The 24885-nt window shown below is 45.4% G+C and overlaps 1 protein-coding gene across 5 annotated transcripts in view; it reads left to right on the plus strand.

Annotated features, from left to right (window-relative positions):
- LOC105569207 (tensin-3) overlaps window positions 1-24885 on the plus strand; it is a 196057-nt gene that overhangs the window by 64962 nt on the left and 106210 nt on the right. For 4 of the 5 annotated variants that reach the window (XM_012025450.1, XM_012025451.1, XM_012025456.1 and 1 more), the window contains exons 2-3: window positions 6778-6886; window positions 7648-7685. In XM_012025450.1, the coding sequence (XP_011880840.1) occupies window positions 6778-6886; window positions 7648-7685 (147 nt within the window). Of the gene's footprint in view, window positions 1-6777; window positions 6887-7647; window positions 7686-14594; window positions 14711-24885 lie in introns of those variants that run through there. The other variant, XM_012025453.1, reaches the window with a different exon arrangement.

The following is a 24885-nucleotide window of genomic DNA, read 5'->3' on the forward strand; positions in this document are numbered from 1 at the left end:
GAAGTATATACTTTTATTCAATTTCATTCGAAGCTATACGAAATATCTCGCATATTTTTTTTTAATCAGTTAGAGATAGATTTCTTTATTAAAATAACTAAAATTTCTAATTGACTTATGGATTGTTTGATGTGTCATATTTTTATTTAAATTGCTCGAATTTATTGACGTTCCTCAAGTACGAATCGTGTTTTTATTTCATTACGAAATGAAGTGTCAAGCTGAGTTAAACGTTTCGACCGAACGATTAAAAGTAGTAAAATTAGAAAGCAGATATTATTTGCAAGGTATCGATTTCTTCTCAAGTTGTGCATATTTTAATCCTTACTGGAAACGATCGTAACAAGACGCGGGGTTTCCTACGAGACATGCATCATATTATCTCCTTTTCTATTTCTCTCTTTCTCCCGCTCTTGGATACCTAAAGATTTATTTATCCTTTCGTTACATCTCTGCTTCCCTCTACTCCCATTGTTATGCCGTCCGAATCTTTATTCTCGATCCCTTCCTCTTCTTTCCTTCCATTGTTCTTTTTTTATTACGCGAGCAACGTCGCGTCCGGAATGCCAATGGCCGCACGGCGACTTTGTGAGTTATCGTTCTGCTCAAAGGCAAAGTTACGATCGGGAATGTGTTATCGGCATTGCACGACACGCGCTACAAAAATGATGTAAAAACAAAAAGATTGCCCGCCGCCGTGGCCGCGCGAGCCGGCGAATTATAATATTCCAGGAATACCTGTTTCAGCTATAACGGTTTTAATCTCTCAAGCATGCATAAGTTATGTTTAACAAGTTTGCCGTCCGGCAGATCGAAAAATCCGAATCGATGGTCAATTAAATAACGCGGAAATCGGTATCTTATCTAATAAACGGTAATGAAATGTAAATTGTTAATTAATTAATTGCCGAGGCTCGGGTGAGAATTACAAGCGTGGTTGGTATCCGCAAGTTTCCCCTTGTCCCGACGGACCGCCCGTCATCACGCGCCACTGCAGAGCGCGCGGCGCCACACCTCGTGAAGCTTCACAGGACACGAGCGCGCCATCAGATATAAAATCGCCACGCTTCGCGAGCACGGATCCCGGGATTCTTTTCTGCACAGCTCGCCGCACGCTCCCGCAATTTGTTAAGCTCGCGCTCACCTGGAGAGTTATTCCCTTCGTCCGCGGCGGACCACAGGAAGTATCATTTTATAGCTTCGGATAGCGCAATTATCACTCTAGGGGGGAAAAGAAGACAGCAGCCCATTTTGGGGCCCACAATTAGTAATCGAATTATTTGGATTGTTCGTAACATTCTACTTGACACAATCGGAAAATTCCCGGAGCATTTTCTCGCAACGTCGATTAATTTTGATCTCGATACGACTGAAGAGCTCAACTTGGGACTGCATTGCAATATTAAATATGTACGCAAGTTATAAGAAATTAGAATAAGAAGTGCAGAAATGTGTAAGGCATCGTGTACTTGAAAGTAAAAACGTATAAGAGGATTTTAGATAGCGGTCTCCACCAAGTTGAGGATTGAAGCGGGGCATTTTTGCTCGTTCCGGCAGATCTGCCTGATTTCCCCAACTTCCTCTTCATCCTCGCGCCGTCGTTCTCCATTACACGCGCCGCTTCCGTAGTAACGCGATCGCGGAGATGCTTTCGAAGAACTAAGCTCCAGCGAAGACACGGCCGCGCGATTACGTGCCAACGGCGATACAAGGCGTTTGCTGTGCACGAGCCGCCATGCGAGCTCGGAGATCTTGTCGTTGCAAGCGTTAGCCTCGTTTCTGGGTCCGATCGCTTGTTCAGACATTTTTCTTCTATAGCTGCCGCTTCCTCGCCGACACGGGTCGGCCACCTTGGCGAACCGTTTGTCAGCGGCGATCAGTTCGCGACTCGGGTACATATGATCAAATGGCGAACGATTAGACCAATGCGAATCGTCGTCGTGGTTGATTAATAGCGCGTGCCTGATGTTTGCTCTGCGTATGGTACATGTATTATTCTGTCTTCCGAACTTGAAATGAAGAGATTCCCTTCCGCCACGTTTCAGTACCAATGTGCTTTCTGTTAGAAATACGGTTGCCTTCAACGTAACGCAAAGTTCATAAAAGAGATAAACCAGTTGTACATTTCACAGAGAGAAAAGTTGGAGAATGCGTCTAGGGTTATCTGCCACTCTAATAATAGTCCGCGTCAGTATTTCCTGCATATCGCCCACCCACTAGACCGTTCGACACGAGGATAAAATCATCGGGGAAGTAGAAGGCTCCGAGTCTCTGAACGGGAGGGAGAGATCGAGGGGAAGGACGCGGAGTTCTCGTCTTTTCTTTCTCGGTTAATGCAAGTCGAAGTATTCCGAGTCGCAAGCGCGAACGCGACCCGACAAAGCCGGCTCTGTTCGAGCTCTCGTTCGCCCGCCGTCGTTTCTTCCTCTTCGTTTTCTTTCGAACGAACTCGCGTTGCTTGAGGCCTATGCGATATCGCGACAGAGAAAGCGCACTTGATGCCACTTGAATCGCTTGCCCGAGCTTTGAACCCGTGAGCATTTGACTTTCTGCATAAGCTCCGTAAAATCAGAGACGCAAAATCCATAAATAGAATCTAGATTGAGGTGCTGGTTTCACTAAAAAAAAGTACTGCGAAACTCTGGTCCCGAGTTTTCACTTGGAGAACCGCGAGTTGTAAGACGACAACCGATCGTTGTAATTAAGAAGCAAACTAATTAAAATACAAATTTATTTTCCCTTAGATTAAAATGTTTTCAAAGAAATTCGGGTATGTCGTAATTCTCTTTTACATTTTTATGTCAGACAAGTCGTTGTACAAGTTAATTAATATGTGTATAATGAATTTATTAAAAACATATACAGGGTAGGGCAATAACTGTTAGACAAAGACAACTTTTGTTGTTGTAATTTATGTAGTTATATGTAATATTACTTCTTAAATATTGTTACATCAAACTTAAAATGTTACATCAATTTTATGTTCAGAATTTATTTGGTCATTTTTTCTATTGTTCTCTCTCTCTCTCTCTCACTGATATTTCTATTTTTTAATCAATTTTCTGACTAGTTAGTTTAATTTTTTCTCATTATTATTGTGAAAAATTTCGATCTATAAGCAAGTTTCAACTTGTAATGTAATTATGTACGAGAAATTTTCTCGCGATATTATCATGGAAATGGTCCTACTGATTACAATTTATTAGATTGTAATAGTTCTCTGAATTTATTGAAATAACAGGTGCTTAGAACCGCAGAACTATTTGGCTCGTTTCAGACTCATTAAAACAGACTGGTCCCGTCGTATGCATTTATCACGAATTGCACTAGACCGCACAACGTTATATAGATATCGCACCCATTGAACGCGCGCAATGCTGAAATTACACGTTACAAGATATATCGTACGATCCACTGCATCTATTATGAAATATAGTTATCCACTCGCGGCAAGGTGGATTATCCACGATATGATCCTAAATCAGCCCGCTCGTTAAGCCAAATCCTACCGTAACGTTTCATCTACGCACAATCCGTTTGCGTGTATCGCGTAAGAAAACTTGTCTTGACCGTAGAACGAAAAATGCACGTGTGCATTTAAATTGGATAATTCGTTTAACCGTGCGAGTTTTATCGAGCAAAGTAAAGCTACTTGCATAATTAAATCGCGAACAAAATCAATGTAAACGTTCGACTACAATAAGTTTGATCCAAAAAACTTTAGTTATTAGAAATACCCCAGTCAGCTTTATAAACTTTAGTCTCGTATAATTTTTGCCATAGAAATGATCAAGCAAGTTAATATAACATAGAAAAATACATATTGAAAATGTTAAAATCTTTCTAATAATATACAAGTAATAAAATTGAAATTAAATTGTCAAATTGAAATTTAAGTTATATAAGTTTTTTAAGGATAAAAGATTATATATAGCGAAGGAAAAAGGGCACATAATAAGACATAAAATCTCCTTTAACAAATTTTTTATGTGGAAATTGTAGAATTTTAAAAGACAGACAATGTCAAGAAGTTCGCAAGAGCTCATCAAGTTCTTTCAATTTGCAAAGATCAATTAGATTCCGTACCAACGATGACGGTGCTTTGTTTTAACGAGGTCAGAGGTCCTGGGGTATTAATGAATCCTGCAATTAGTGAGTGAGATTTACACGTAATCGCTGCAAAATTCAACAGCAGTATGCATTGTTACATTTATATTATTATTCTTTGTTTCTTTACTCACGTCATTGTCGGATAGCGCATATTCAATAATTAGTTAACGCATTGGATGTGCTATCATTAAGGGGATTAAAATATAATACTATTGGGAGACTGTTCATTGATTTTAAATAGCCATTTTATCTCGATTCGCGCATTCCATTGGAATTCTGATGATCTTTAAACAGTGCTTTCTGCGCAATAGTCACGAGCAAATAATTAATATAATCGTTATTATTACGTTTAATATTTGAGAATTATATGATAGTAGATGAAATTAAATTCGTTAGAACTGATAAGAGGTGATATGGGAAATATTTATAGAATTATAAAATTCATAATCAAAATAACGTTACATCTTCTCGAGTTTTTGACAAATTCTCACGAGCAAAGATTATTTCATATTTTTACTTGTGTTTCTTAAATATATTAATATAATAAGTTTACTAGTTGCAAATCAAATAAGCAGTAACAAAATGTTAAAAACGTGTGTTTGACTTTCAAAGAATTTGTATTTCTGTGCAATATGCATTGACAATAATACGAGAATAAATCAATGAGAGAGTAAGTTTGAAAATACAGTGTTTGTAGACGAAACATGAGAAGGAGAACCGTATGTTTTATCGTTTGACAAAAGAATAAGTACGTAATATTTTTTACAATGACGATGAGCAAAGAAAGCATCGCGGCATATAATGTTCAGTAAAAAATCTCCCGAGACCTCGCGTGCAGAGTCCATACGATATAATAAATCACAGTGCGTGTTTTTTTTTCACGATGCTAATAAAAGTGACAATTGCAAAATATTGCATCTCGGTAATGGACCGGTCGATGCATCCGTTGCCAATCGAAGTTTATAAGAAATTCGCCATATGTAATAAAATTAACGCAGCAGCGGCGGGACGTTGTACGAATTTCATCCAAGAACCCTCGAGCGGCGTGTTTTTCTCGCGTCTCAATTACGTGTCTCGTTAAAAAACGTTTCATTACTGCGCTGCACACGTGCGACTCGCTAAATATCTGCGCGAGAGATAACATGCGTGTGCGTAAGTACACGCATTCGCGAACCTTTCGCAGTCCATTACGACGCTGTGCTCGTACATTGCGATGTAGTCTGTTCTACAATATATAATTTGACATATCTCCTCTTTCACTCTTTTTTTTTTAATGTGAAATAAGAATTTCTCTGAAGAACAATATGAAGCCATTGCAGAGCCTTCCTTAAAATACGATGTATTTTAAGTCGGCACCGTTTACATCGGAATGTCTTTACTTTAAGGGAATCCTTTCCTACAAAGATTTGTTGAACTATCCGCGTATACGCAATTGCTCAGTCGTGCTTCGCGGAGCGCGACTCCCCAGCACCGTAACTCGTATTCAAATTCGCGTTTTTCTCCGCGGGGATTCGATCGAACGTGGGTGAAAAGACGGGGTATTTCTCGTGGAAGAGGACCACGTGCATCGCGTGTCCGTAATCGGAGGCCGCGCTTCTTCGCGGAAGATACAGCAGCGCGCCTCGGGCGCTTATTTGCGCATAACTTGGCGGACTGAGCCTCCCCCGATAGAGTGCTGTGCACCGGCGTAAGTACTGTTAACAGGTTGACTGTCGTACCGGAGTCATAGAGGCGAGCGTTCCGCCGGCAGCGTATCCGGGGATAAACGCGAACCTAATGAATGCCTGTTCTGTTTTCTCAATTTATGCACCGGCCGTCCGCTCGAGAGCCTTCTCCCATCTGCGGCCGTAGAAAAGCCACACATGAGAATGATTATAATTGCCGCGAAGCGCGCGCGGCCGAGAGATTCTCGGAGCAGTGATTAAGTGGAGCTGATCCTTGATTTGTTATGTGATTAATCACACGAGCTCGTTGCGAGCCGACAGTATTGCAAACGCGCGCCGCACTCTAACACTTTGTTTTACAAAAAGTTCGTTACGTCAGTAATAACATTATTGTTCCACAGATTCCGATTCATTTAGATCCTTTTAATGTCAAGAACCTTCTCATTGGTTCTCTCGTGTCACACACAAATGTGACACTAATGTTAATCCGGGATCCAATATTGTTCCAGCCGATATAATTGTAAATTATCTTTTTACACGCAATAGGGTATGAAAAAGAACAACGGGCTAATAAAATAATTTATTTCCAAATATTGAATGTGATACATCGAGATACCATAAGTCATAAGTGTTTGAGAAAGATAAATGCTATGTTAGGTAAATTTGTGTTTAAAGATTGCTCTCTCCCAACTTGACGATTTCGCATATAAATGCTTTATCACGATAATGTGTCCCGGAGTCGAGATTTGAAATCTGCGACCTCGTTTCAAACACGAGGCGTTTCTTCTTCGAGTATCATTACCTTGAACAGACTCCTCATTTATAATTCTGATGCTTTAACGAGGTTAATCGCTCGGAAGGTTCTCGCAACTAATTTGATCGACGCCGACGAAAAAGTCGGTCGCAAAAAGTACGAAATGGCGCCAGTCGCTGACGTTTCTTTTTTTGGATCATCCGAAACGATCGTGGTACTAATTGGAGGCCTCCTCTTGTCATGTTTCAGAGTGACTTCGAACCCCAGTGTCACGTGTTCCGCACCAAGCAATTGCGCAAACCACGACCATGTCATTTGTGCCACCAGGCGGTGATCAAGCAAGCTTCCTGCTGCAGAGGTGAGTCGATAACATCATTCCCTTCAGGGCAATGAAATGGGTAACAGCTGGCACTCGTCGGTAGTACTTTCGAATCAATCGTTGATACGGAAGCTACTGAGAGTGCCGGTTAAATCAAGGCCGCCGGGGATGAGACTCGGCATTTTTCCCTTTTATTAATATTATTAAGCGTTATTACTGGTATTACGTTTCATTGCCCTGCTCTACATTACACGCGAGATGATTATTACGATCGATGCAGAGATGCACCCTCGATCGTACACACGTTTGTGTACGCGCGTGAAAGTTGGGTCGGGCTGATCACTGGGCGTCTGGGTCTACTAGTCCGCAATTAGCGTGATTGTAAGTTAACATACCGCGCGGATCGAATAAGAAGCTATTATGATGCTTGCAACAATGCTGGTTTTAATGACACGCGGCGTGTGCTAATGAGCAATCAAAACTGTGTGCGAAATTACTTACCGTCCAATTAGAATCCATCTATAAATCTATTATTTCTATTTCACCATTTAAAGTTAATAAAAACATTAGTGTTCTCTTGACCATACCTGGCATTTTTTAAATACAGAAAATTTATTGCGAAAAATATTATCTCAGCCAGGGTTTGAACCTGGACCTCCCTAGGCGGGCGTCTCGCCAATTCGACTAGATCACTGACGTTGTTAATTATCGCTGGCGACATTGAATAATTATTAAATATAAAATTAATAAGGTTGAAGAATCCATTCGTGTTACCTATGGAAGTTTTGTTTTATTTTCAGTGTGCAAATACATCTGCCATAAGTCATGCGAGGACAAGGTACGTGATCTTGTTTATGGGTATTCCTTTCATCGCGTATTCTTTTCGTTTGCGTTCGGTCACTCCGGCATGACAAATACGCGCGAGCGTTCCGCAAATGCAAACGCGGCGATTAGTCTATCGTGAATATGTCACTTCTTCTAAGCGCGACATTCGTAATCAAGACCCTCCTTCTTGGAAGGTTTATGACAGACTGGAGCAAAGAGCACACACACGCTTCCACGTACACGAAGACCTCCTCTCTCTTCCACCCAGCCGCGCTCTTCCGTGTACTTCTTGGTACTTAAACAAACCCTTCGGGAGATGCGCTGAGCCGAGGCTCGAGTCGATAGCGATTACGCATCTGTTTTCAATTTCTGTCACGCGTGAACAAGACACAATTTTTAGGAATGTCAATTTCCGTCCATCAAAATTTGCATGTGTGACTTTTTCTTCACTTGTGCGTTATACAGCAACTCGCAAAAAAAAACGTGAACGTAAGCACGTAATTTTATTGAAATAGGCTATAAATAATATTTTATTTTACTTATACAATCTATAATAACATAATGCACATAATATGGAAGTGCCTTTAAGTCTCCGCAAGAATCTGAGATAATAAGAAGGCAGTAACGAGCATCGGAGAGATTTAATATCTCTGTTAACGTCACATAATTTCGCGGTCGTTATACCCACTCCTCTCGCGGTAATAATCATCCTTCTCACGGCCTAGGGGTCGATGGCGCGATAACAAAATAACGCGGATTAATGAGCAGCTTCCACCGTTCTCCACCCATGCGCACGTTAAATCTCCGCCGCGCGCTTTAATCCAAAAAGCACGTCGATATCTTAACCGATGGGATTCTCGGTTCCCCGAACGGTTCTTCGGTCTGACGTCCCGACCGGGCGGGCGTGTTTGCACGCCGGGGTATCACGCGCGTGTATCGGCGCGTGCATGTGCGCTCCTTACGTGAGATGCTGTATGGGTTCAGTCACCGCGCGCGCGGGCAGGGCACGAGCCTCACTTACCTTTACCTTTCTCGTATCCCCAAGTACTCTCCTATGTCACGCTCGCGCACGGGGAGGAGAGATGCCGAGCGTACCCGTACGCGTTCTCCAGCACGCGCGCTTGTACCCGGGCCTGACGCTTGTCGACGGGAGGATGGAACGTTGGCCGGACACGGAGAGGAACGTGCGTCAGACACGAGAGGTGCATGCCGGAGCGCAGGCAGAGGAGAGCGACTTCCTCCGGTAAAACCGGCGGATGCGGTCGGTTCCGCTTTGATGCGGCACTCTTCGCCGGAAAGGGATTAAGCCTGTCGTTACCTCAGGATGCTGGAGTAAGCGTCCGGGAAGCGTAATCCCCTCGGCTTACGCGGACGTCGTCGGACCGCGTAACGCGGGGGGCGGTTACCCTCGTGGGGCTGGCAAAAAGTTGCTAAACGCTATTAGCATCGCTTCCGCCCGGGAAATCTCGCTTCGTTACTTTGCGCTCAAACGTTCATTTATATATAATTGCGGTAATCCGTGGGATAAAATTTGTTAACGGCACAAAATGAAGCTTTAACGCGGAAAGTTAATTGAACGAGGATACGCCGGCAATTGTAACGAGCTAGTTGGGAAGAAAATTATGTCGTGTATGAGCGTTTGGCATTTCACGGAAATATCATGCTGCTCCGAAACACCCGCTATTGCCCGTCCAAAGCTACCGCGAAATTAACGAGAGCGATCGAGTGACATTTCGTGCACGCTAAAAATGTCAGGGGGCGATTAACGGCTTCGTAATACGATAGTAATTGCCAAGGTCGTCGCAAGTATATCATCGATTGATCGGCGAGTTCAGGCGGCATCCGGTCCCTTCGACGTGATTACAAACGTACGATCATTAGTAACGCGGTCTCATTACGCTTACGAGCGGCGGACGATCATCATTGCTCTCTTCTCGGTGAAAAACGCATAATTGCTCGCCGGCCGCGTCGTAAATACACTACATCATATCCGCCGCGGAGCGATGGTTACGGAATACAGAGGGATGGGAAAGATTAGAGCAAACGGTTGCAGAAACAGATACGGTCGGAGCGAGAGCTATTATGACGTAACAAACACGAAATTTGATATATAAATATTGAATTACAATTGATCCAGTAATTCCATAATTAATTCCAATTTCGGGGGTTAATTGCATTGTAATTCCAGATCTGTTATTAATATCCACATTGCGCAGCCAGTTAATGCAATTTTCCGGCAGCATCGCGACGTAGCGTAACGTCAAACGAAGCAAACCGGCACCCTTCTACGCCACTGGCGTAAGCGTGCACATTCGTTAGGCTCGCGAGAGGCTCGTACGAGGCTTATACACGCGTGAGGTCGTCTATCGGTATACACGGTGTCTTAAGTTCAAGGTGACGAGAGACGCGGTATGGATATCCCGCGCGTCCGAGAATCTCGGGGACGCGTGTGGCGAATTACATCATAGCGCGTAGGTGGAGGTGAGTTCGACCGGGCGCGACGATACCGCGAAGAAAACGAGCCGCGGTTCTGTGCCGTGGGCTAACGTTAACTCCTGGAAGGGACCAGGGCCTGCTTCGAATTTCAAAACGCGCGGCGAAAACGTGACGCACATGGAATCCCGGCGCGGCCCGTCTTTATCTCCTCGGGCGAGGGTGCGACGGCGATACGGGGAGTTAGGAGTAAACGGGCACGTCATATTGGAAGCGTTCATCCGGTGTGGGGAGGCTCTTTCCTCTTTTTTTTTTTCACGGGAAACGGGTGTTTATATTTCAGCGCGGTTTGGAGTCGCCGTTTAAGGCCCGTTCGATTTTCTGCTCCGTCGCGGATAAGCGTGCCTAATCGGCGCGGATTATGGTAGCGGTGTGAATAACGATCGCGTGCTGGGTATACTGAGCATATTGCTCGACCGTGACGCGGTGCTCTTCGCACATCAGCACTTAGGGTTACAGGAATAAGAGATGTAATGGCCGGAAAATATTAATAAACACGAAGTGAAATCGACGTTTGCGCGCGCGATGCCTGGGCCAGTGACAAAGAGCACGAAACGGCAACTGGTGCTCGGCGGTGTTCACCGACCTTGGATCCCGGAGACTTGGGCCGAGCGTTTAATTTTGCGTTGAAAGGGTCGGGATCGAAATTCGCAATTTTCTTGAACGATTTCTCGGAACTTTTAGCAGGCAGTGTACTCGTGGAGTAGAGGCTGGCATGCCACAATGGTATCGCGAGAGATATGGCGCGCTCCTCCCTCGCGGGTGTATCTCTCGCGAGTATTGATATCATCGTAACTCGGCCGCTCCTCCTGGAATTCCAGATAGAGCGAGTTGAGAGCCGCTGGCCGACGGTACGGGCTAACGAACGACATCATTCGTCGGATATGGAGAACCGGAGGTTTCCTCCGAGATCGAAGGTCACACGATTCCCGCCACGTCCCTGTTGCGAACCACCTTTTCCTCCGACCGCCCAACACTCCCCCTCTTTTTTTTATCGGCCCCGAAATCTCCGCGCACCTCCAGGCTACCTCGCCTGCATACGAAGTCATCCCTGATGATTGCCACGTCCCGTACATTTTTCCGAAATATCCGAGATACCTCGTGCCCGAGATCCATCTCCGGCTCACTGATTCCAAATAGGAGCGTCCTTATCTACTGACCGATCGGAAATTGATCGCTTTTATCTTATTTTCGAGCGTACGAGCCGTAGGATACAAGGATTTCGAGTACTTGACGGAAAAATTGCACATGTCAGGAGTTTCTAAATCCTAAGAGCCTACCGCGACCTATTGATCCCAAGATCCTGCAATTTCAGAGCCCATGCTATTCTGATAATGGCGGCAAATCGCTGATGAATAATGGAATGCGTATTTAACAATCTATTCGCCGAGCGGTATAATGATCGTCGCAACTTGCTCGGCGGATAGTTGCCGATAAATCGCGGTGAGGTCGGAAGCTCGTGCGAATAATCGAGGCATCATCACCCGTAACCTTAAACCCGCGATACATTCTTGTTCTCCGCTCCGCCGGCGAGCTGGTAGCCGTACGCTCTACGTAGGCAAGCCCTTTTAGCGGCCTGGACCCTCGCCGAGGCTTCCCACCAACGTGGTGCATCGTCCGGCCCGGCCGTTGTAAACCGCGCCGAGTACCGAACCGGCGACCGAACGGCTACCTTACCTGGCGGTACTGGCGGCGTGTACCAGCCTCGGTCTTCCAGGATTGTAAACAGGCGGCAAGAACCGGGGAAACCAGACGGTAGGCAATGTCGTAGACCCCTCCTCCGCGACATCTCGGTATCTCCCCTCCCGCCTGCTGACCCCCCTAGGCCTTGCATCTTGGCGCGCACGGTAGTGCGGCGATGCAGCTGCAGCTGCACTGATATTAGCCCGAGCGCGCCGAGGTTCTCCTATGCGACGAGTGTGAGACCAGGTATAACGTAATGGCGGTCGGCGGTCGCAGTCAATCGGGGGAAACTCGGCGGCTGCGGGGGAGGTGGAGGGCTGGTCCGCGCATAAACGCGAGGTCACGGGAGACCTCCGCGGGGTAGATGCACACGAAGGGGGGTGTAGGGGGGGGGGAGAGGGATCAGATCGTGCTTGGTAAGGCGCCTGTATGTTATGTTCGTTTACTTTGACGGGGGATGCCGGATTATCGGCTTTGTGGCGAGATCGATTTGCCCTTTCAGGCTGAACCCTTCCGCGTTGAGGGGCACCTACGACTCCGCTAGACACTTTGAGACGTTATTGGCTAAGTGAATTGGGGAAATTACGGGCCGTCGCCCGGCTACAGTGAGTAATGAGGGTGGAATGTAAAAGAACGGCGAAATTCTTGTCATTAATCTTTCGTAATCTTATTATTAGATAACGTTTAAAGTTGTTCTCGGGGGGTATTGCAGCTTTATTTCATTAGACGCTTTACCCCGTTACGTCCTGATCGTGGAATAAAATTATACACTCTTCCGCCGCGAGGAAAAGCCGACCCGAGTTAATTATCCCGCCACATGAACTTTAACCGCCCGCACGCGTAAGAGGCTTCGTCCCCGTCCGCTCGCACGACCGCGCCGCGCCGCGACGACGTATAATTAGCGTAATCGCGCGTTCGACGAAAGGGCAATTATTATGATTCAGCACATACAACGAATTACATACGCGGACGCGTTAAGTTAAACGATCGTCACGGGACGATCTTGTCGTCGGGCGCGAATCGAGCCTGAGCCGCGATCTCGACGCACGCACATGCATCACTCGGACGTGTGTCGGCCGCACGTTTTCGGATCGCGGAAGGGAAAATGCGGCGTGATCGCGTGCGAGGGTAGTAACGGGATTCCGCCGAGCCTCCGTAGCGGCTCGATCGATCGAGGATCGAACGGCGATTGGCAACGAGCGAGACGCGAAAAAATGTCGCAGCGTCTCCCGTCGTGACACTCGCGCCGTGTGTTGCGCGAACAGATTAATGACTGATAACGGCATCGCGATCGGCATTCGAGATCGGATTAGGCCGCGAGGAACTGTATCTATTGAGAGAATCTCGTATAGGCAGCCATTTTTTCTGGTCCGTTTGCTCCTTCGGAACTTAATAATTTAATTTCCGTGTAAATTTTGTGCTGTTACTTCCAGTAAAATACATCGAGTTGTAATTGTACTTGAAACACGTGTTTAAAGGGAGAAAATTAAGTGCATTTAAATTTTGCACACAAAGTCAATTTTTAATTTGAATACTTTTCAGTTCGGTAAAAATTATCCCAAGTCGGGTAAAAGCACATTGCTGGCAAAATATACTCTTTTAATCGTATATAGAGTAATTTTAATTTCAAAAATGGCAGCTCTCTACTTACGTAAAATATTACTGTAAAAAAATTCGTTTTGCACAAAACTACCTTCTTTTTCTCGAAAAACATTCTTCTTGTAGAATGTGCGAAGAGCGTTTTACGTAAAATTTACATTTAAATGAAATTAAATGGGTTAGAAGAGCGTACGGGGGTTTTAGGTTGCGCGTCTTCGAAAATTTCACTTCCGGTAAGGAGCGTCGGTGCCGAAGGTTTAGAAATCCTTTTCTTCGGCACGTTTGACGAAGATCGGTATGTTAACACAGGGCCGCCCGCGCACGCCGCGACGTCGCGCCGTGTACACGAGAGAGAACGGGTTATTAACTCGCGGCAACGAATTTCAAGCGGCGTATTTGGTGGGGTGTCTACCTGCGGGGCGATAGGCGATGGACTCCGTGCACGCGCGCCGCGGCGCTCTCCAGTCCGCGAAGAGCGCTCCGACGCGAAGGACGTGGGAAAGATCGATTCGCCGTCGCAAGCGTGGTTCTCACTTGGTTTGGGTCCCCGCGACGGGACCGGCACACGACCGGCGAGAAACCGGCTCCGAAATAACCGCCGCGCGGACGCGGCGCGGGAAGACGCCGGCGACGACTCTGAAACGCGAGCGACCGGCGAGGTGACCGTTTTTGACGATCGCAATTGTCGCAATTGCCGATGTGAACGTGAATCGTGAATCGGTGGTGATTCGAAGGATCGAGGATTACGGTTTACTGGATATAAACTCCGCGAGTGCAGCCTGGTATCCGGTACTCCGCGCCTTTCGGCGAGTGGTCCCCCCCGTGTCGATCGGTATATCGAACGGTACAGAGATTCGCGGCGAACGCTGTCGAGAGGGATCGCGCGGACAGTACTTCGAAGACAACGGTTCCTCGGCCACTCCGCATTCTTCCGTTCGTAAAGGAGATAAGTCGCCTTGCGCCGGGCAACCGGTCGTCGTCTCTCGCGATCGATCTCTCGTTACCCCCTCGGATCGATGCGGACCTCCGCCGGAGGTCGTTGAACCCGGCGTTAGCGGCGACCTTGGGGGAGGGGGGGCACGCGGCACGATCGAAAATCGAGAGTCCTCGCGGAAACGCGAGCGAGTCCCATCCAAGGACGGGATGCGCCATTTTCGAGAAGCGATGCAGGGAGGTGAACGATCCTCGGAGTGTTTCGCCGCAGACCGGTAATGGGATACCAGAGGTGACGGCAAGATGAACGGTCACGGCTCCACCAATGAGGTACTCGCATTGCGTACGGTTTCTTTCTCTCTTTCTCCTCCTGTTGTACATACGTCTTGCCGCCTCGTCTCTTTTTTTTTCCCCTCTTCCTTTTCGTCTACGTCTACTCTACTCTCCTCTCCTCCAGCGTGTGTCTTCTCTCGCCGCGATATATGCTTTAGATATTTAAATCACGGCGTCCGTACCATTCTCGGGACTGACGATCTCGAATCGCGGATTAATCCCGCCCCGCTCAAGGTAATCCTCGGGGTTCTTAACAGGCTCCAAAGAGAGAACGCATCCGTGGTGCCTCGTAGATCCCCCTTTGATGTTCAGGTTCTCAACGCGTCAGTCTTGATGCTGATCCTTGTACCGATGCGCGATTACGGTTGATAAGGATAGTGGTAATCGCAGCGTGCTGTTATAAAAGGAGAAGTTTCGCGCTGTAAACACATATTTTAAGATTGCCTCTTAAATAAATACACGTTAGATAAATGCCCCTTGAACGACACGCGAAAAATTATCGATTACGTATACCGTACATAGGAATTTGTTATATATAAAACGATTGAGATTACATCTACGTTTTATCGGTTCAAATTACATTTATGTTATTCCTTGTACGTAGGTGATTTTTTTTTAATGCCTCGAGTTATTGAATATTATCGGCAAATTATGGGTACAAAAATTAATTGATTTTCACCCGTCGTATTTAAAGGCTCGGAAACCGAGACCAGTTAAATTTACTATTATCGCGCGAGCATATCGGAGAAATGTTACTACGCTATATTACACAAATATTATTATTACACCAAGACCTTTAAGCTACGTTATGTTTAAACTATGTACCTTATTACGATAGAATCCACGAGTGACAGGATTTCTCGGATAAACCGGCAGATTTACATGCGCATCGGAATAAGCGAGGGAACGTCGTATCTTTTTCATATCTAAAATTTCTCGTAGCGTCACCGCTCGCGGTACAAATGCTCCGGTAGAGCAAATGTCTGTTATGTATCAAAATGGCGCGCCTTCCTCCCTCGATCCCTCTGTCTTCCGCCGCTCCGTCTTTTCCGCCGCTCCTTCCTTCCCCGTGTCGCGATTTCTTCTTGTTGCGTTCTAAATTCGCCGCGCGCGCGGCGCATGCATGTATATAGCTCTAGCGAGGAAGAGAAATTCCTGACGTCTCTCCTCGGCGGCGGGGATGCACTCGCGACGAGTTTACGCGGGATGCAATGCCCGATTTCTGCCACGGCGATTGTTGCTCAACGCCCGCTGAAGAGCCGCACGCGGCGGAACAATTTATAGGTTTTAAAGTGCTCCGAGAGAGCTGTCGTGCGCGCTGCGCGAGAGGCACCGCGGTCTCACCTGGCGAAATATAGCCATTTCCCGGCATCAATAGGCGTTTGAAATTGCCCTGGAAGTATTTAGATCGGTCCGAGCAGAAGTGGATTACTTACGGATTTATCGGGTGATAAGATTGCGAAATTGCTAAGTAATGAACATCGGAAAGCTGCGGATTCTTTGTCCCGAGTTCAATGTGTACTGCGTCCATTCAGTAACTTTTCGTTCTTGGAAGTTTCGCAACTTGATTACAGTATATATGTATATTAGTTATAAGTAAAAAAGTGTGTTTGAGTAACTTTTTAATTTTGTGAATATACGCGGAGAGAATTTTCTCTTAAAATTAATCCTGAAGATCATGTAATCACGGGACAACATGACATTTTGAAGGACTTTGAGTTTTTTGAAATTTTACCATACATTTTACCGGTAAAATGTATACTGTAATTATTAGCGAAATGTATGGCAAAATTTTCAAAAATTGTCATAAAATTCTTGCAGAAAATAATTATACAACTTTCAGAGTGAACTTTAAAAGAAAAGTCTCTCCGTGTAGAGTTTCGCAACGTTATTTTTACAAGATTATATCTTAACGACGGCAAATAGATTTCGCGACATTCCGCTTTACAATTACTCCATTTCCAGCTACGTTGCCTGCATTGATAAATGTCAGGCGCACCGTGTGTTCGCTTTGTCGCGATATTTAGCATAAAGGTTGCGATCTAGTCGCGCGTATTATCACCGGGGGGGGGGGGAAGCATTGATAACATGCAATCTCTCGAGTTTATCTGTCAAATCTACGACGGTAAACAAGGATTGATATACCGCCATTGTCCACGGCGATCTCGATATATTTCCGGAGCAATCTCGGTGTGGAGTGTAGATCGAATAAGAATCTCGTGCGTGACTGCTATCGCATACATCGCGAACGCTTATTTTGCATCTACGCTCTGCGAGAGCCCGGTGAACATAGTGTTGCAAGACCGAGCGTAGTTTTTACATGGCGACTCGCGATTCTAGGGAGGTCATGTTTGAATAAGAAACGGCAGAGGAGGGGGGGGGGGGCGCGATAAGGCCCATGCTCGATTAGATAACGGTGACAGGTACGGGCACTGTTTGCGCGTCGAAGAGCGCCGCTTTTGCATGCGGCAAGCAACGCTCTCGATTTTCCTTCAACTTAGCCGCGACGATATTCCTCGGCTTCAGCCTCGCTACCGAAATCGACAGGATTGCGCGAATTGGACGCGAGAGGAGGCTCCGTTTCGGTTCTCTTTAGTATCGGACTCTAGTATTGGAATTTCCATTTGCCGAATACGCGTCGTGCCAGATAGAACCTCGGTAAAGTATCCCTGGCGACGTGCCAGATATGGAGGAGAAAAAAGGGAGATGGCTCTTTGCTCATATGCGCACGCAAAATGCAAAAATGAAAAGCGGAACTGGTCGCCGTACGTTGTCCACCCTTTGCAAATAAATCGATAGCTTTCATTACTGACCGGATACTTCGCCGGGCCTTATCTTCTTAAGCGACGAAGAAGACTGTGTTTGACCATTGTGTAAAATGTGTATTTATCCTTGGTAGTTTACTCAGTCATGTATCTAAGTGCTTCGCCAAACATTCAATTTCAACTCGATGACGCGGAAATAAATTTTCTGCCTAGACGTTCGATAAAAGTTGAGTAGAGAGTCGCAAATCTTGAGACAAGTTTCTGTGAGATGACCGTTTTTCCACTGGTTTTTAGAGAATACATTTACTAAGCCGTAATGTTTCTTAAGTGATACTTACCTTCTTACGGCGATAGCTCACGAGGGTGTTGAGAGCCTCTGTGCTAAAACAGCGTAGGGTCTTCTTCTTACGTCTATTGTAAACGGCAATTTGTTTCAATAAGCAGCATGAGTGTCAAGTGACGCTCGGCCTTGGACTGTCAAATGCCAAGATGTGTGTGAACACACGATGAGAAATGACGTAGATCCTAAAGATCCGTCACATTAAACTTTCGAACGAAACTACACGGACAAGAATTAACATGAGAAAGTCGAGAATGTTGGAGAGCGAGATAACTTTAGGTTAGAGTAAAGTAACGAGAAATTGCTAATGGGGCAAGATTCAGAGTTTAAACAACATTTAAACTTTAATAATAAGGATGAGAGGGAAGTGGATCTCTCTGTTAATGGCTAATCAAATAATGCAAATTGTACACCGACGTGATCGTTAACGAGTGTCGGCGGGATAAATCACTATCGTCGCTTAAAGGGGCGGGAGGATTTCCGTTCGCAAAGAGAACATGAAAAAGGCGCAATTTTTCTGAAACTTCTCACCTTGTTGAATAAATTTTAAGCGAGGTACGCCGTGGGGTACCACATGGGAAGGGCTAATAATTTTTCATCGGCGATGCTCGACGAATGGCGCGAGACGGAAAAGGGTGTGCCCCAACGAGGATTATGGTGACAGGAGCATCCACGGCGTCATAAATTTTCCGGTAATTGTGGCCAATTAATTGGTATGCAAATGAGGTGAAGCGCAAATCACCGGGAATGGAGGCGGATCCATTCATCTGGGGGCGACCCTCGAGCGTCCTCCTTCGTTCGGCGGACTTTTCGCCCGCGATCGTCCACTCAATTGACCGCGCCGGTAGTTACGCGGATTCCGTCTTCTTTTTCTCGAAAAAAAAGCCCGAGGAACGCACGGCGTCGCGAGTCGTCAAGGTCGACTCCCGAAATTCACAAACGTGCCGAAATAGTCTTTCCGAGAATCTCGTCGCAGAAATGCGCGTCCCGGATAGGCACGCGTACCATGAATCAAACGTTCGTAACGATACGCGACTGGTGTCTACAACTGTTGTGACGTGTTCTAATAGGTCTAATCAGTTTGCGGATAATAGCAGTTAATAAGACAACTCATTTAATCAGAAGCTATTTTCATAAATATTCTTCAAAGTATATTTTTGTAATTGAAATCACTTTACACCTTCACGACAGATTTCACTTAATTAAGTAAATAATTATTTGACCAACTGAAAGAAACAATTGCGTCATAGTAAGCTTAACAGTGACTTTTTCCAGGCTCGATTAAGATGCACTCTTTATTTCATTGATACGTACACGCGGCAATTAATTATAACGCTGCGAATGCGCAGGGTTAATTGTAACATATCGTGAGGGAATAATGAACTGCGGTGTAGAAACAGATGCACCCCGCATTCGCATCGTTACGACGCCAATGTTATTTACGCCAACAAAGAAACGGAATATTGAATGAAACCAAGCGTGTCTGGCAGATTACGACACTACACACAATGTCGGGAATTAAATACGCGAATGCAAACGGGTCGCTGCGCCGCGCCGGCCGGCGCCAGGGCGAATTTGAAAAACCAGTTTTACGACCTCTAATAATCGTTCCCTCGCCAAAGGGGAACCCTCCGCCGAATTTAGTGTCTACGTCATCGCGATCTCTCCGTTGACCGCGTGACGCAAGCGGTCGTTCCAAGTTCCTGGGCGTTTGTTGCCGCAGGATTTTGCGGCCGCTGCGGAAAGGACGGAGTTTCGCGGAACAGACGGACTTTCCTGGGTTACGCTCCGTAATACGCGAAAGTCGGATGCCTCGGGCGAGGAAATGGGAAACGCCGGGAAAGTCGGGCGCGCACCGGTCGACCAGCTGTAAAAAGCGCGCGCAAGGAAAGTGAAAAAGCAGAAAAGACTAGTCGCTTTACTCCAACTTGGCCACATCCATCATTGGTTTTACGAAAGGTCCGCGGTTTCTACATTTATGACGTGAATTCCCGATAATTACTTCCTTTCTTTTTACGTTTCCAACCCAATTTTTCTCACATACCGAATATAATTGTATTGTAAATGCGACAGGAATAAATTCATACTCCTATATACGCGAGCAACCCTTGAGAAAAAGAACCGATTAGCAGCATCAGTAACCGATAACGTTGAATCAGTAACTTGTGGCGTTCTGTCAGTGACTGATTACGAGAGTCAACTACCGGTAATGTTTCTCGGTTAACGTCCAGCTTTAATGATCAGTTTCCACGTCACTCTAAAAAACTGGTTAGACAATGATTGTTATCATTAGTAACTAAGTGCCGATCAGTAACTAAGTAACGAAGTACCGATGATAACAATCATTCTCTAACCAGTTTTTCAGAGTGACGTGGAAACTGATCATTAAAACCGGACGTTTCCTATCGGTTGTAGTGATAAGGTTTTTATCAGTTTTGACTGCATTGTTTCTTAAGGGAAGTATAACGATCATTCGCAGATAAGAGATGCGTTTGCGCTCGTCGACCCGGCGTAATTCCAAAATTATATATTTAAGCTGCGAGCGCTCCGGAGCGCGATATATGTGGCCGGAGGACAAATTCTCATCCGCGCACAAGCGTAACGATTATTCGCAGTTGAAACGGCGTAGTACCTAGCGCGCCGTAAAATCTCTCCGGGATTTCGCCCGAATTCCCAGCGCGCAACGTGGTGTCTACCGTTTCTGTGAATGAAGTCGGGCGCCGGCAAAGACTTTGCGGTTTTTGCCGAGTCAAGTCTGGATTATCAGCACTAACGCTTCTCCGCGATCTCCCTCCCGCCATTCGCCACCCTCCCCTCCGCCTTTTCGCATTGAAATCGCCCTCGCACGGTGTTCGCTCGTAAGGAGCTCGTTAAACGACTTGCATAAAATTGATTTGCCACGCACGACAACGAGGTGTCTCGCTCCGAAAACCGGACGATGGGAATTTCGAGATTCGCATCGCGGCGAGATTGTCAAGAGGGAAGGTAATTACGAGCGCGGAATAAATTATAACGAAGGCGGCGTCGAGTGGGCGTATCGGGTGATTTCGGCACTTTTTCGCCGCTTTAAGCCCCGATTCATCTCCAGCCCGGGCTGGTTTCGTAATTGTAGCGGCCGACAAGCGTTAACCTGTCCGCTTTGATAATGTTGTCTTTGTTAATTTGATCCTCCGGGATGAATAAATGCGTAGTCGGCCACGAGGTCAGTCTCGTCACATGTAATTAATGGTTTCTTGACGATGACTGACCGCGTTAAGCTTCTTGTTTCTCGGACAATCGCAAACTCATGTTATCGGGACCGGCACATTGTCGATTACTTTTTATGACCGAGGATATCTCATTTTGGAACTTTGAACATTTTCTGTTAGCCATAAGCCCATGTCTGTATAAATTTTCTATTAACATTGATCAGGACTAATTAGTCAGGATTGGACAGGCCGTTCTTCTGGTGACACTCGTGAAAAAAGACATCCAGGCCGGTATTTATGGTCAGATCTTACATTCAAGAGCGTCTTGAATTTATCTAAAGATGCTGTACATGGAACATTTTATTGTCTACGGGGTATCTAAAGATGATCTTAAGACGGTCTTGAATGTAAGATCTGACTATGAATACCGGCCCTAATGTTTCGTTCCTTTCAAATTAATTCATATTATCTTTTACACAAAAAGGCGATTCGCTCCAACCTTCGACATATAGAATGGATTGAACGCGACGCGTCAGCATACGCTCTGAAACGAGAGAGCAAGACAGTAGGATGTCTTTTGACCGTCAACTACATTAGAGAGAAACGGGTCGATGGTTCCAACAGCCACTGACCCTCGAAAGTTCTGGGACCATATAATTCGAGTTTTCGATTGTTCGCGAGGATTTACGGGCCTCGTCGTGGCGAACGCGTTCGCGATTGAGTTTTATTGACGCGAGTATCGCGGCCCTGATATTCGTCATTAATCAGGCGGCGCGATGCGTCGGGGCAAAGAGCGGAAATGTCGCAGGTGTGTAAATACGAAAGGGAACCCTTTCGGCGGACGAGGACGCGGGCACGCACGTCGTGTCACGCGTGTAAAACGCAACGGCACCGTCCGTGCGTATTGTGGGTTTGTGGGTTATACGCCGGCCGGCCGGCCGGTCCGAGCGCAATTATTCGGCGCGCACGACGAGCCATGCTAATGAATATTGATGCGCCTCGCCGGTACGCTCCCACTCGAGGTCAATGCATTAGCATTATTAACACTTCGGGGCATCGAATCGCGCGGCCCGGCACGACGAAAGAGAAAACACGCCCGTGATTCCGTGGCGTTCCTTTTGCTTCGCGTCACATGGCCGACTCGTTCCCCCCCCTTTTTTTTTACTTTTTACACATCTTTCTCTCTCTCGGCTTGCGCCAGGTTTAGTGTTACTTATTTTGATTAATTCTTTTCGAGCCATTAGCTCGTACTGTGGGGTGAAGAAAGAAACACGCCGACAAATATAGTTCCCGAAAGGGAAATTTGGTTTCCCATTTGGCAGACTTTTTTCTCCGTTCTAATGAGATCTTGAATTGTCGCCGCTAACCATTGTCGCCGTTGAAAAACCGGGATAGCGCGCTGAATCGTTCGGAAACGCTCGGCGTCGGCCATTCTCTCGCATTTTATCGATCACCTTTAAGCAGTACTTCGGAGCTTTTTGTTTCGAGCCCGCAGTTAACTTTTCTGCAGAGACGTCTGTCGGTCGTTAAACGATTAAACGGGGAAAACGTCCGGTGAGAGCTTTTCCCGGATCGCTCCAGGAGCTTTGCCGATAACTTCAGTTCAAAATAACTTTTCTAGGGGTTTCCTCTTCAAGGCGAGCTGTCTAAGAGGAGGCGTACACTGTAGAATGACTTTGCCACGAAGTCACATCTCCCCGTACACTATAAGTCGTACACGCAATTTGGGGTGCAATGATAAAACTCATTATCAGTTATCTGTAATTTTCATACTTGACACACTGACAAAAAATTATTTTAAGCTAAGTAAATAGTTTTACTTTATTTTTAAAATATTTATTCTATTTAAAGAAAAACATAAATTATTATATTTTCTACATTCAAATAAAGATTTCATGAGATACAGAATACTATTTATCAAATGAAAAAATTTAATTATGCTTCGATAAATTTTATCGAATTAAAGTAAATTTTTGTAAATTTAAAACGATCTATTCTTTGATATTTAATAAATACTTAAATTAAAGCAACGCATGTTTTAACTTGTTTATCATTTTTTAAATTAAAGTTAATAAGCTATTAGGAGCCACCTAACGAATAATGTTCTTGAGTAAAGTAATATTTTTTTGGATTACGTTATTTTTTTTATCAGTGTGCAATTTTGTTTACACACTTATTTCCGTATTCTCGCGGCTGATGGATCCAGCCTAAAAAATTATAATTTCAGGATGAATTTCCGCAGGGATGACCGATCCGCACGGTCATTTGGGCTTAGCGAACCCACGGACCCAAGCTCAATATACTGCGGATATACAGGGTGTCATGTAATATCCGCCTCACCTCTTTGCGGATATAGAGCGGATTAGACTGAGTCGAAAAGTCCTCTGTCATTTTGCAATCTTCGAAATAGTTGACAAGTTATTGATTATTAAAAATCGCTGTCTTAGCCCGGCCTACCGTCCAATTCAAGCACGCGACGAGATGACAACTCCCTGCGCGCTTAGCAACGCTAATCGCGGGACGGCCGCATCTCGCCGCGCGCTTCAATTGGGCAGCAGGCCGGGCTAAGACAGCGATTTTTAATAATTAATAACTCGTTAACCATCGCGAAAATTGCAAAATGGTACAGGACTTTTCAACTCAGTCTAATCCGCTCTATCAGTGAATAAGAGGTGAGGCGAGTATTACATAACACCCTGTACGTAGGTACGTCTATATATCACTCTCTCTCTCTCACGTATACACACTCGTGTGCACGCGCGTTTGGGAGGGATAGTACAATGAATAGTTGAAGAAATGTAGGTGCGCGAAATACAGCGTAATATAAAAGGGGAAACAATAAATTGAAATCGAGGTGTATATACAGGATAAAAAGTCAAAGTAAGAAATACTAGAGGAATTTGAAAAGGTCTCGGACTTGAATTCATGTAATTTACATAGTTCGTGAACTGCATTGAAAACATGATGCAGTGACCGCGGCGCACTATGAGCGCTATTTATAGATTGTTCTTTCTGCCGATATATCTCCCGTGTCGGTTTAGCTTGTAAGACAAATGAACTTGAAGTCTATTAGTATCGATTTCTCTTTTCGTGTATGATAGACTGTGTGGACTTGGAATTGAACTTGTAACTGATCTCTCTATTAAGTTTCTTGTAAAGCGGTTTAAGCGAGATTAAATGGCACTATTTTACGAAGACAAAAGAGAGCAGATTATCAGATTATGATTTGCTGGCCGCAGCCAATAATTGCTTTACAACGAATGTCGTTGCGTGGAATATTCGCCGGAAGAAAAATGTATGCGAAGTGCCGTGTGAATAAGTGAAACGGCTGGGAACTGGCCGATGGTAATGGAACGCCTTGACTTGCCCCTGCAAAGTATTATTACTGGCAGGGAAATTTGACAGCGGACTGACAGTACCACTCCCAAAATGCCCGTCGGACAGCCTAATCGTATTAAATTGTTTTGTAATGTGTCCGTTGCCCGCGTGTCTGAGCTTTGCTGCTTGATGCTGCGAGAGGATTCTTAAATAATTTCGCTCCGAAATGCTACACCGTCCATATATTCTTACTTCTTTCATTAATCCGTCATTAAAACATAATTTTGAACAACTGATTGCAATTGCTGCTATAATTAGATATAAAAATCTGCCGAAGCAGCGGAGAAAGAAACGGCAAAGACTTTTCAGTCGCTGACGTCGGACGGGATGAACGCACGAGTTTCGTTGTTCCGTTTCGCCTGTGTAGATTTTATTTACGATAAATATGCGTGGTAACGTTACACCGACCTGTCTCACCTCGAGCTACACGCGGGCTGTTATTTAAAAGATCTTAACAAATGGTTAGTCAGGTCGGGGCTCCTTATTATCCATGACTCCTTG

Source organism: Vollenhovia emeryi, unplaced genomic scaffold, assembly GCF_000949405.1.
Source record: "Vollenhovia emeryi isolate VEMERY1.0 unplaced genomic scaffold, V.emery_V1.0 DF939125.1, whole genome shotgun sequence".
Classification (NCBI taxonomy): Eukaryota; Metazoa; Arthropoda; class Insecta; order Hymenoptera; family Formicidae; genus Vollenhovia; species Vollenhovia emeryi.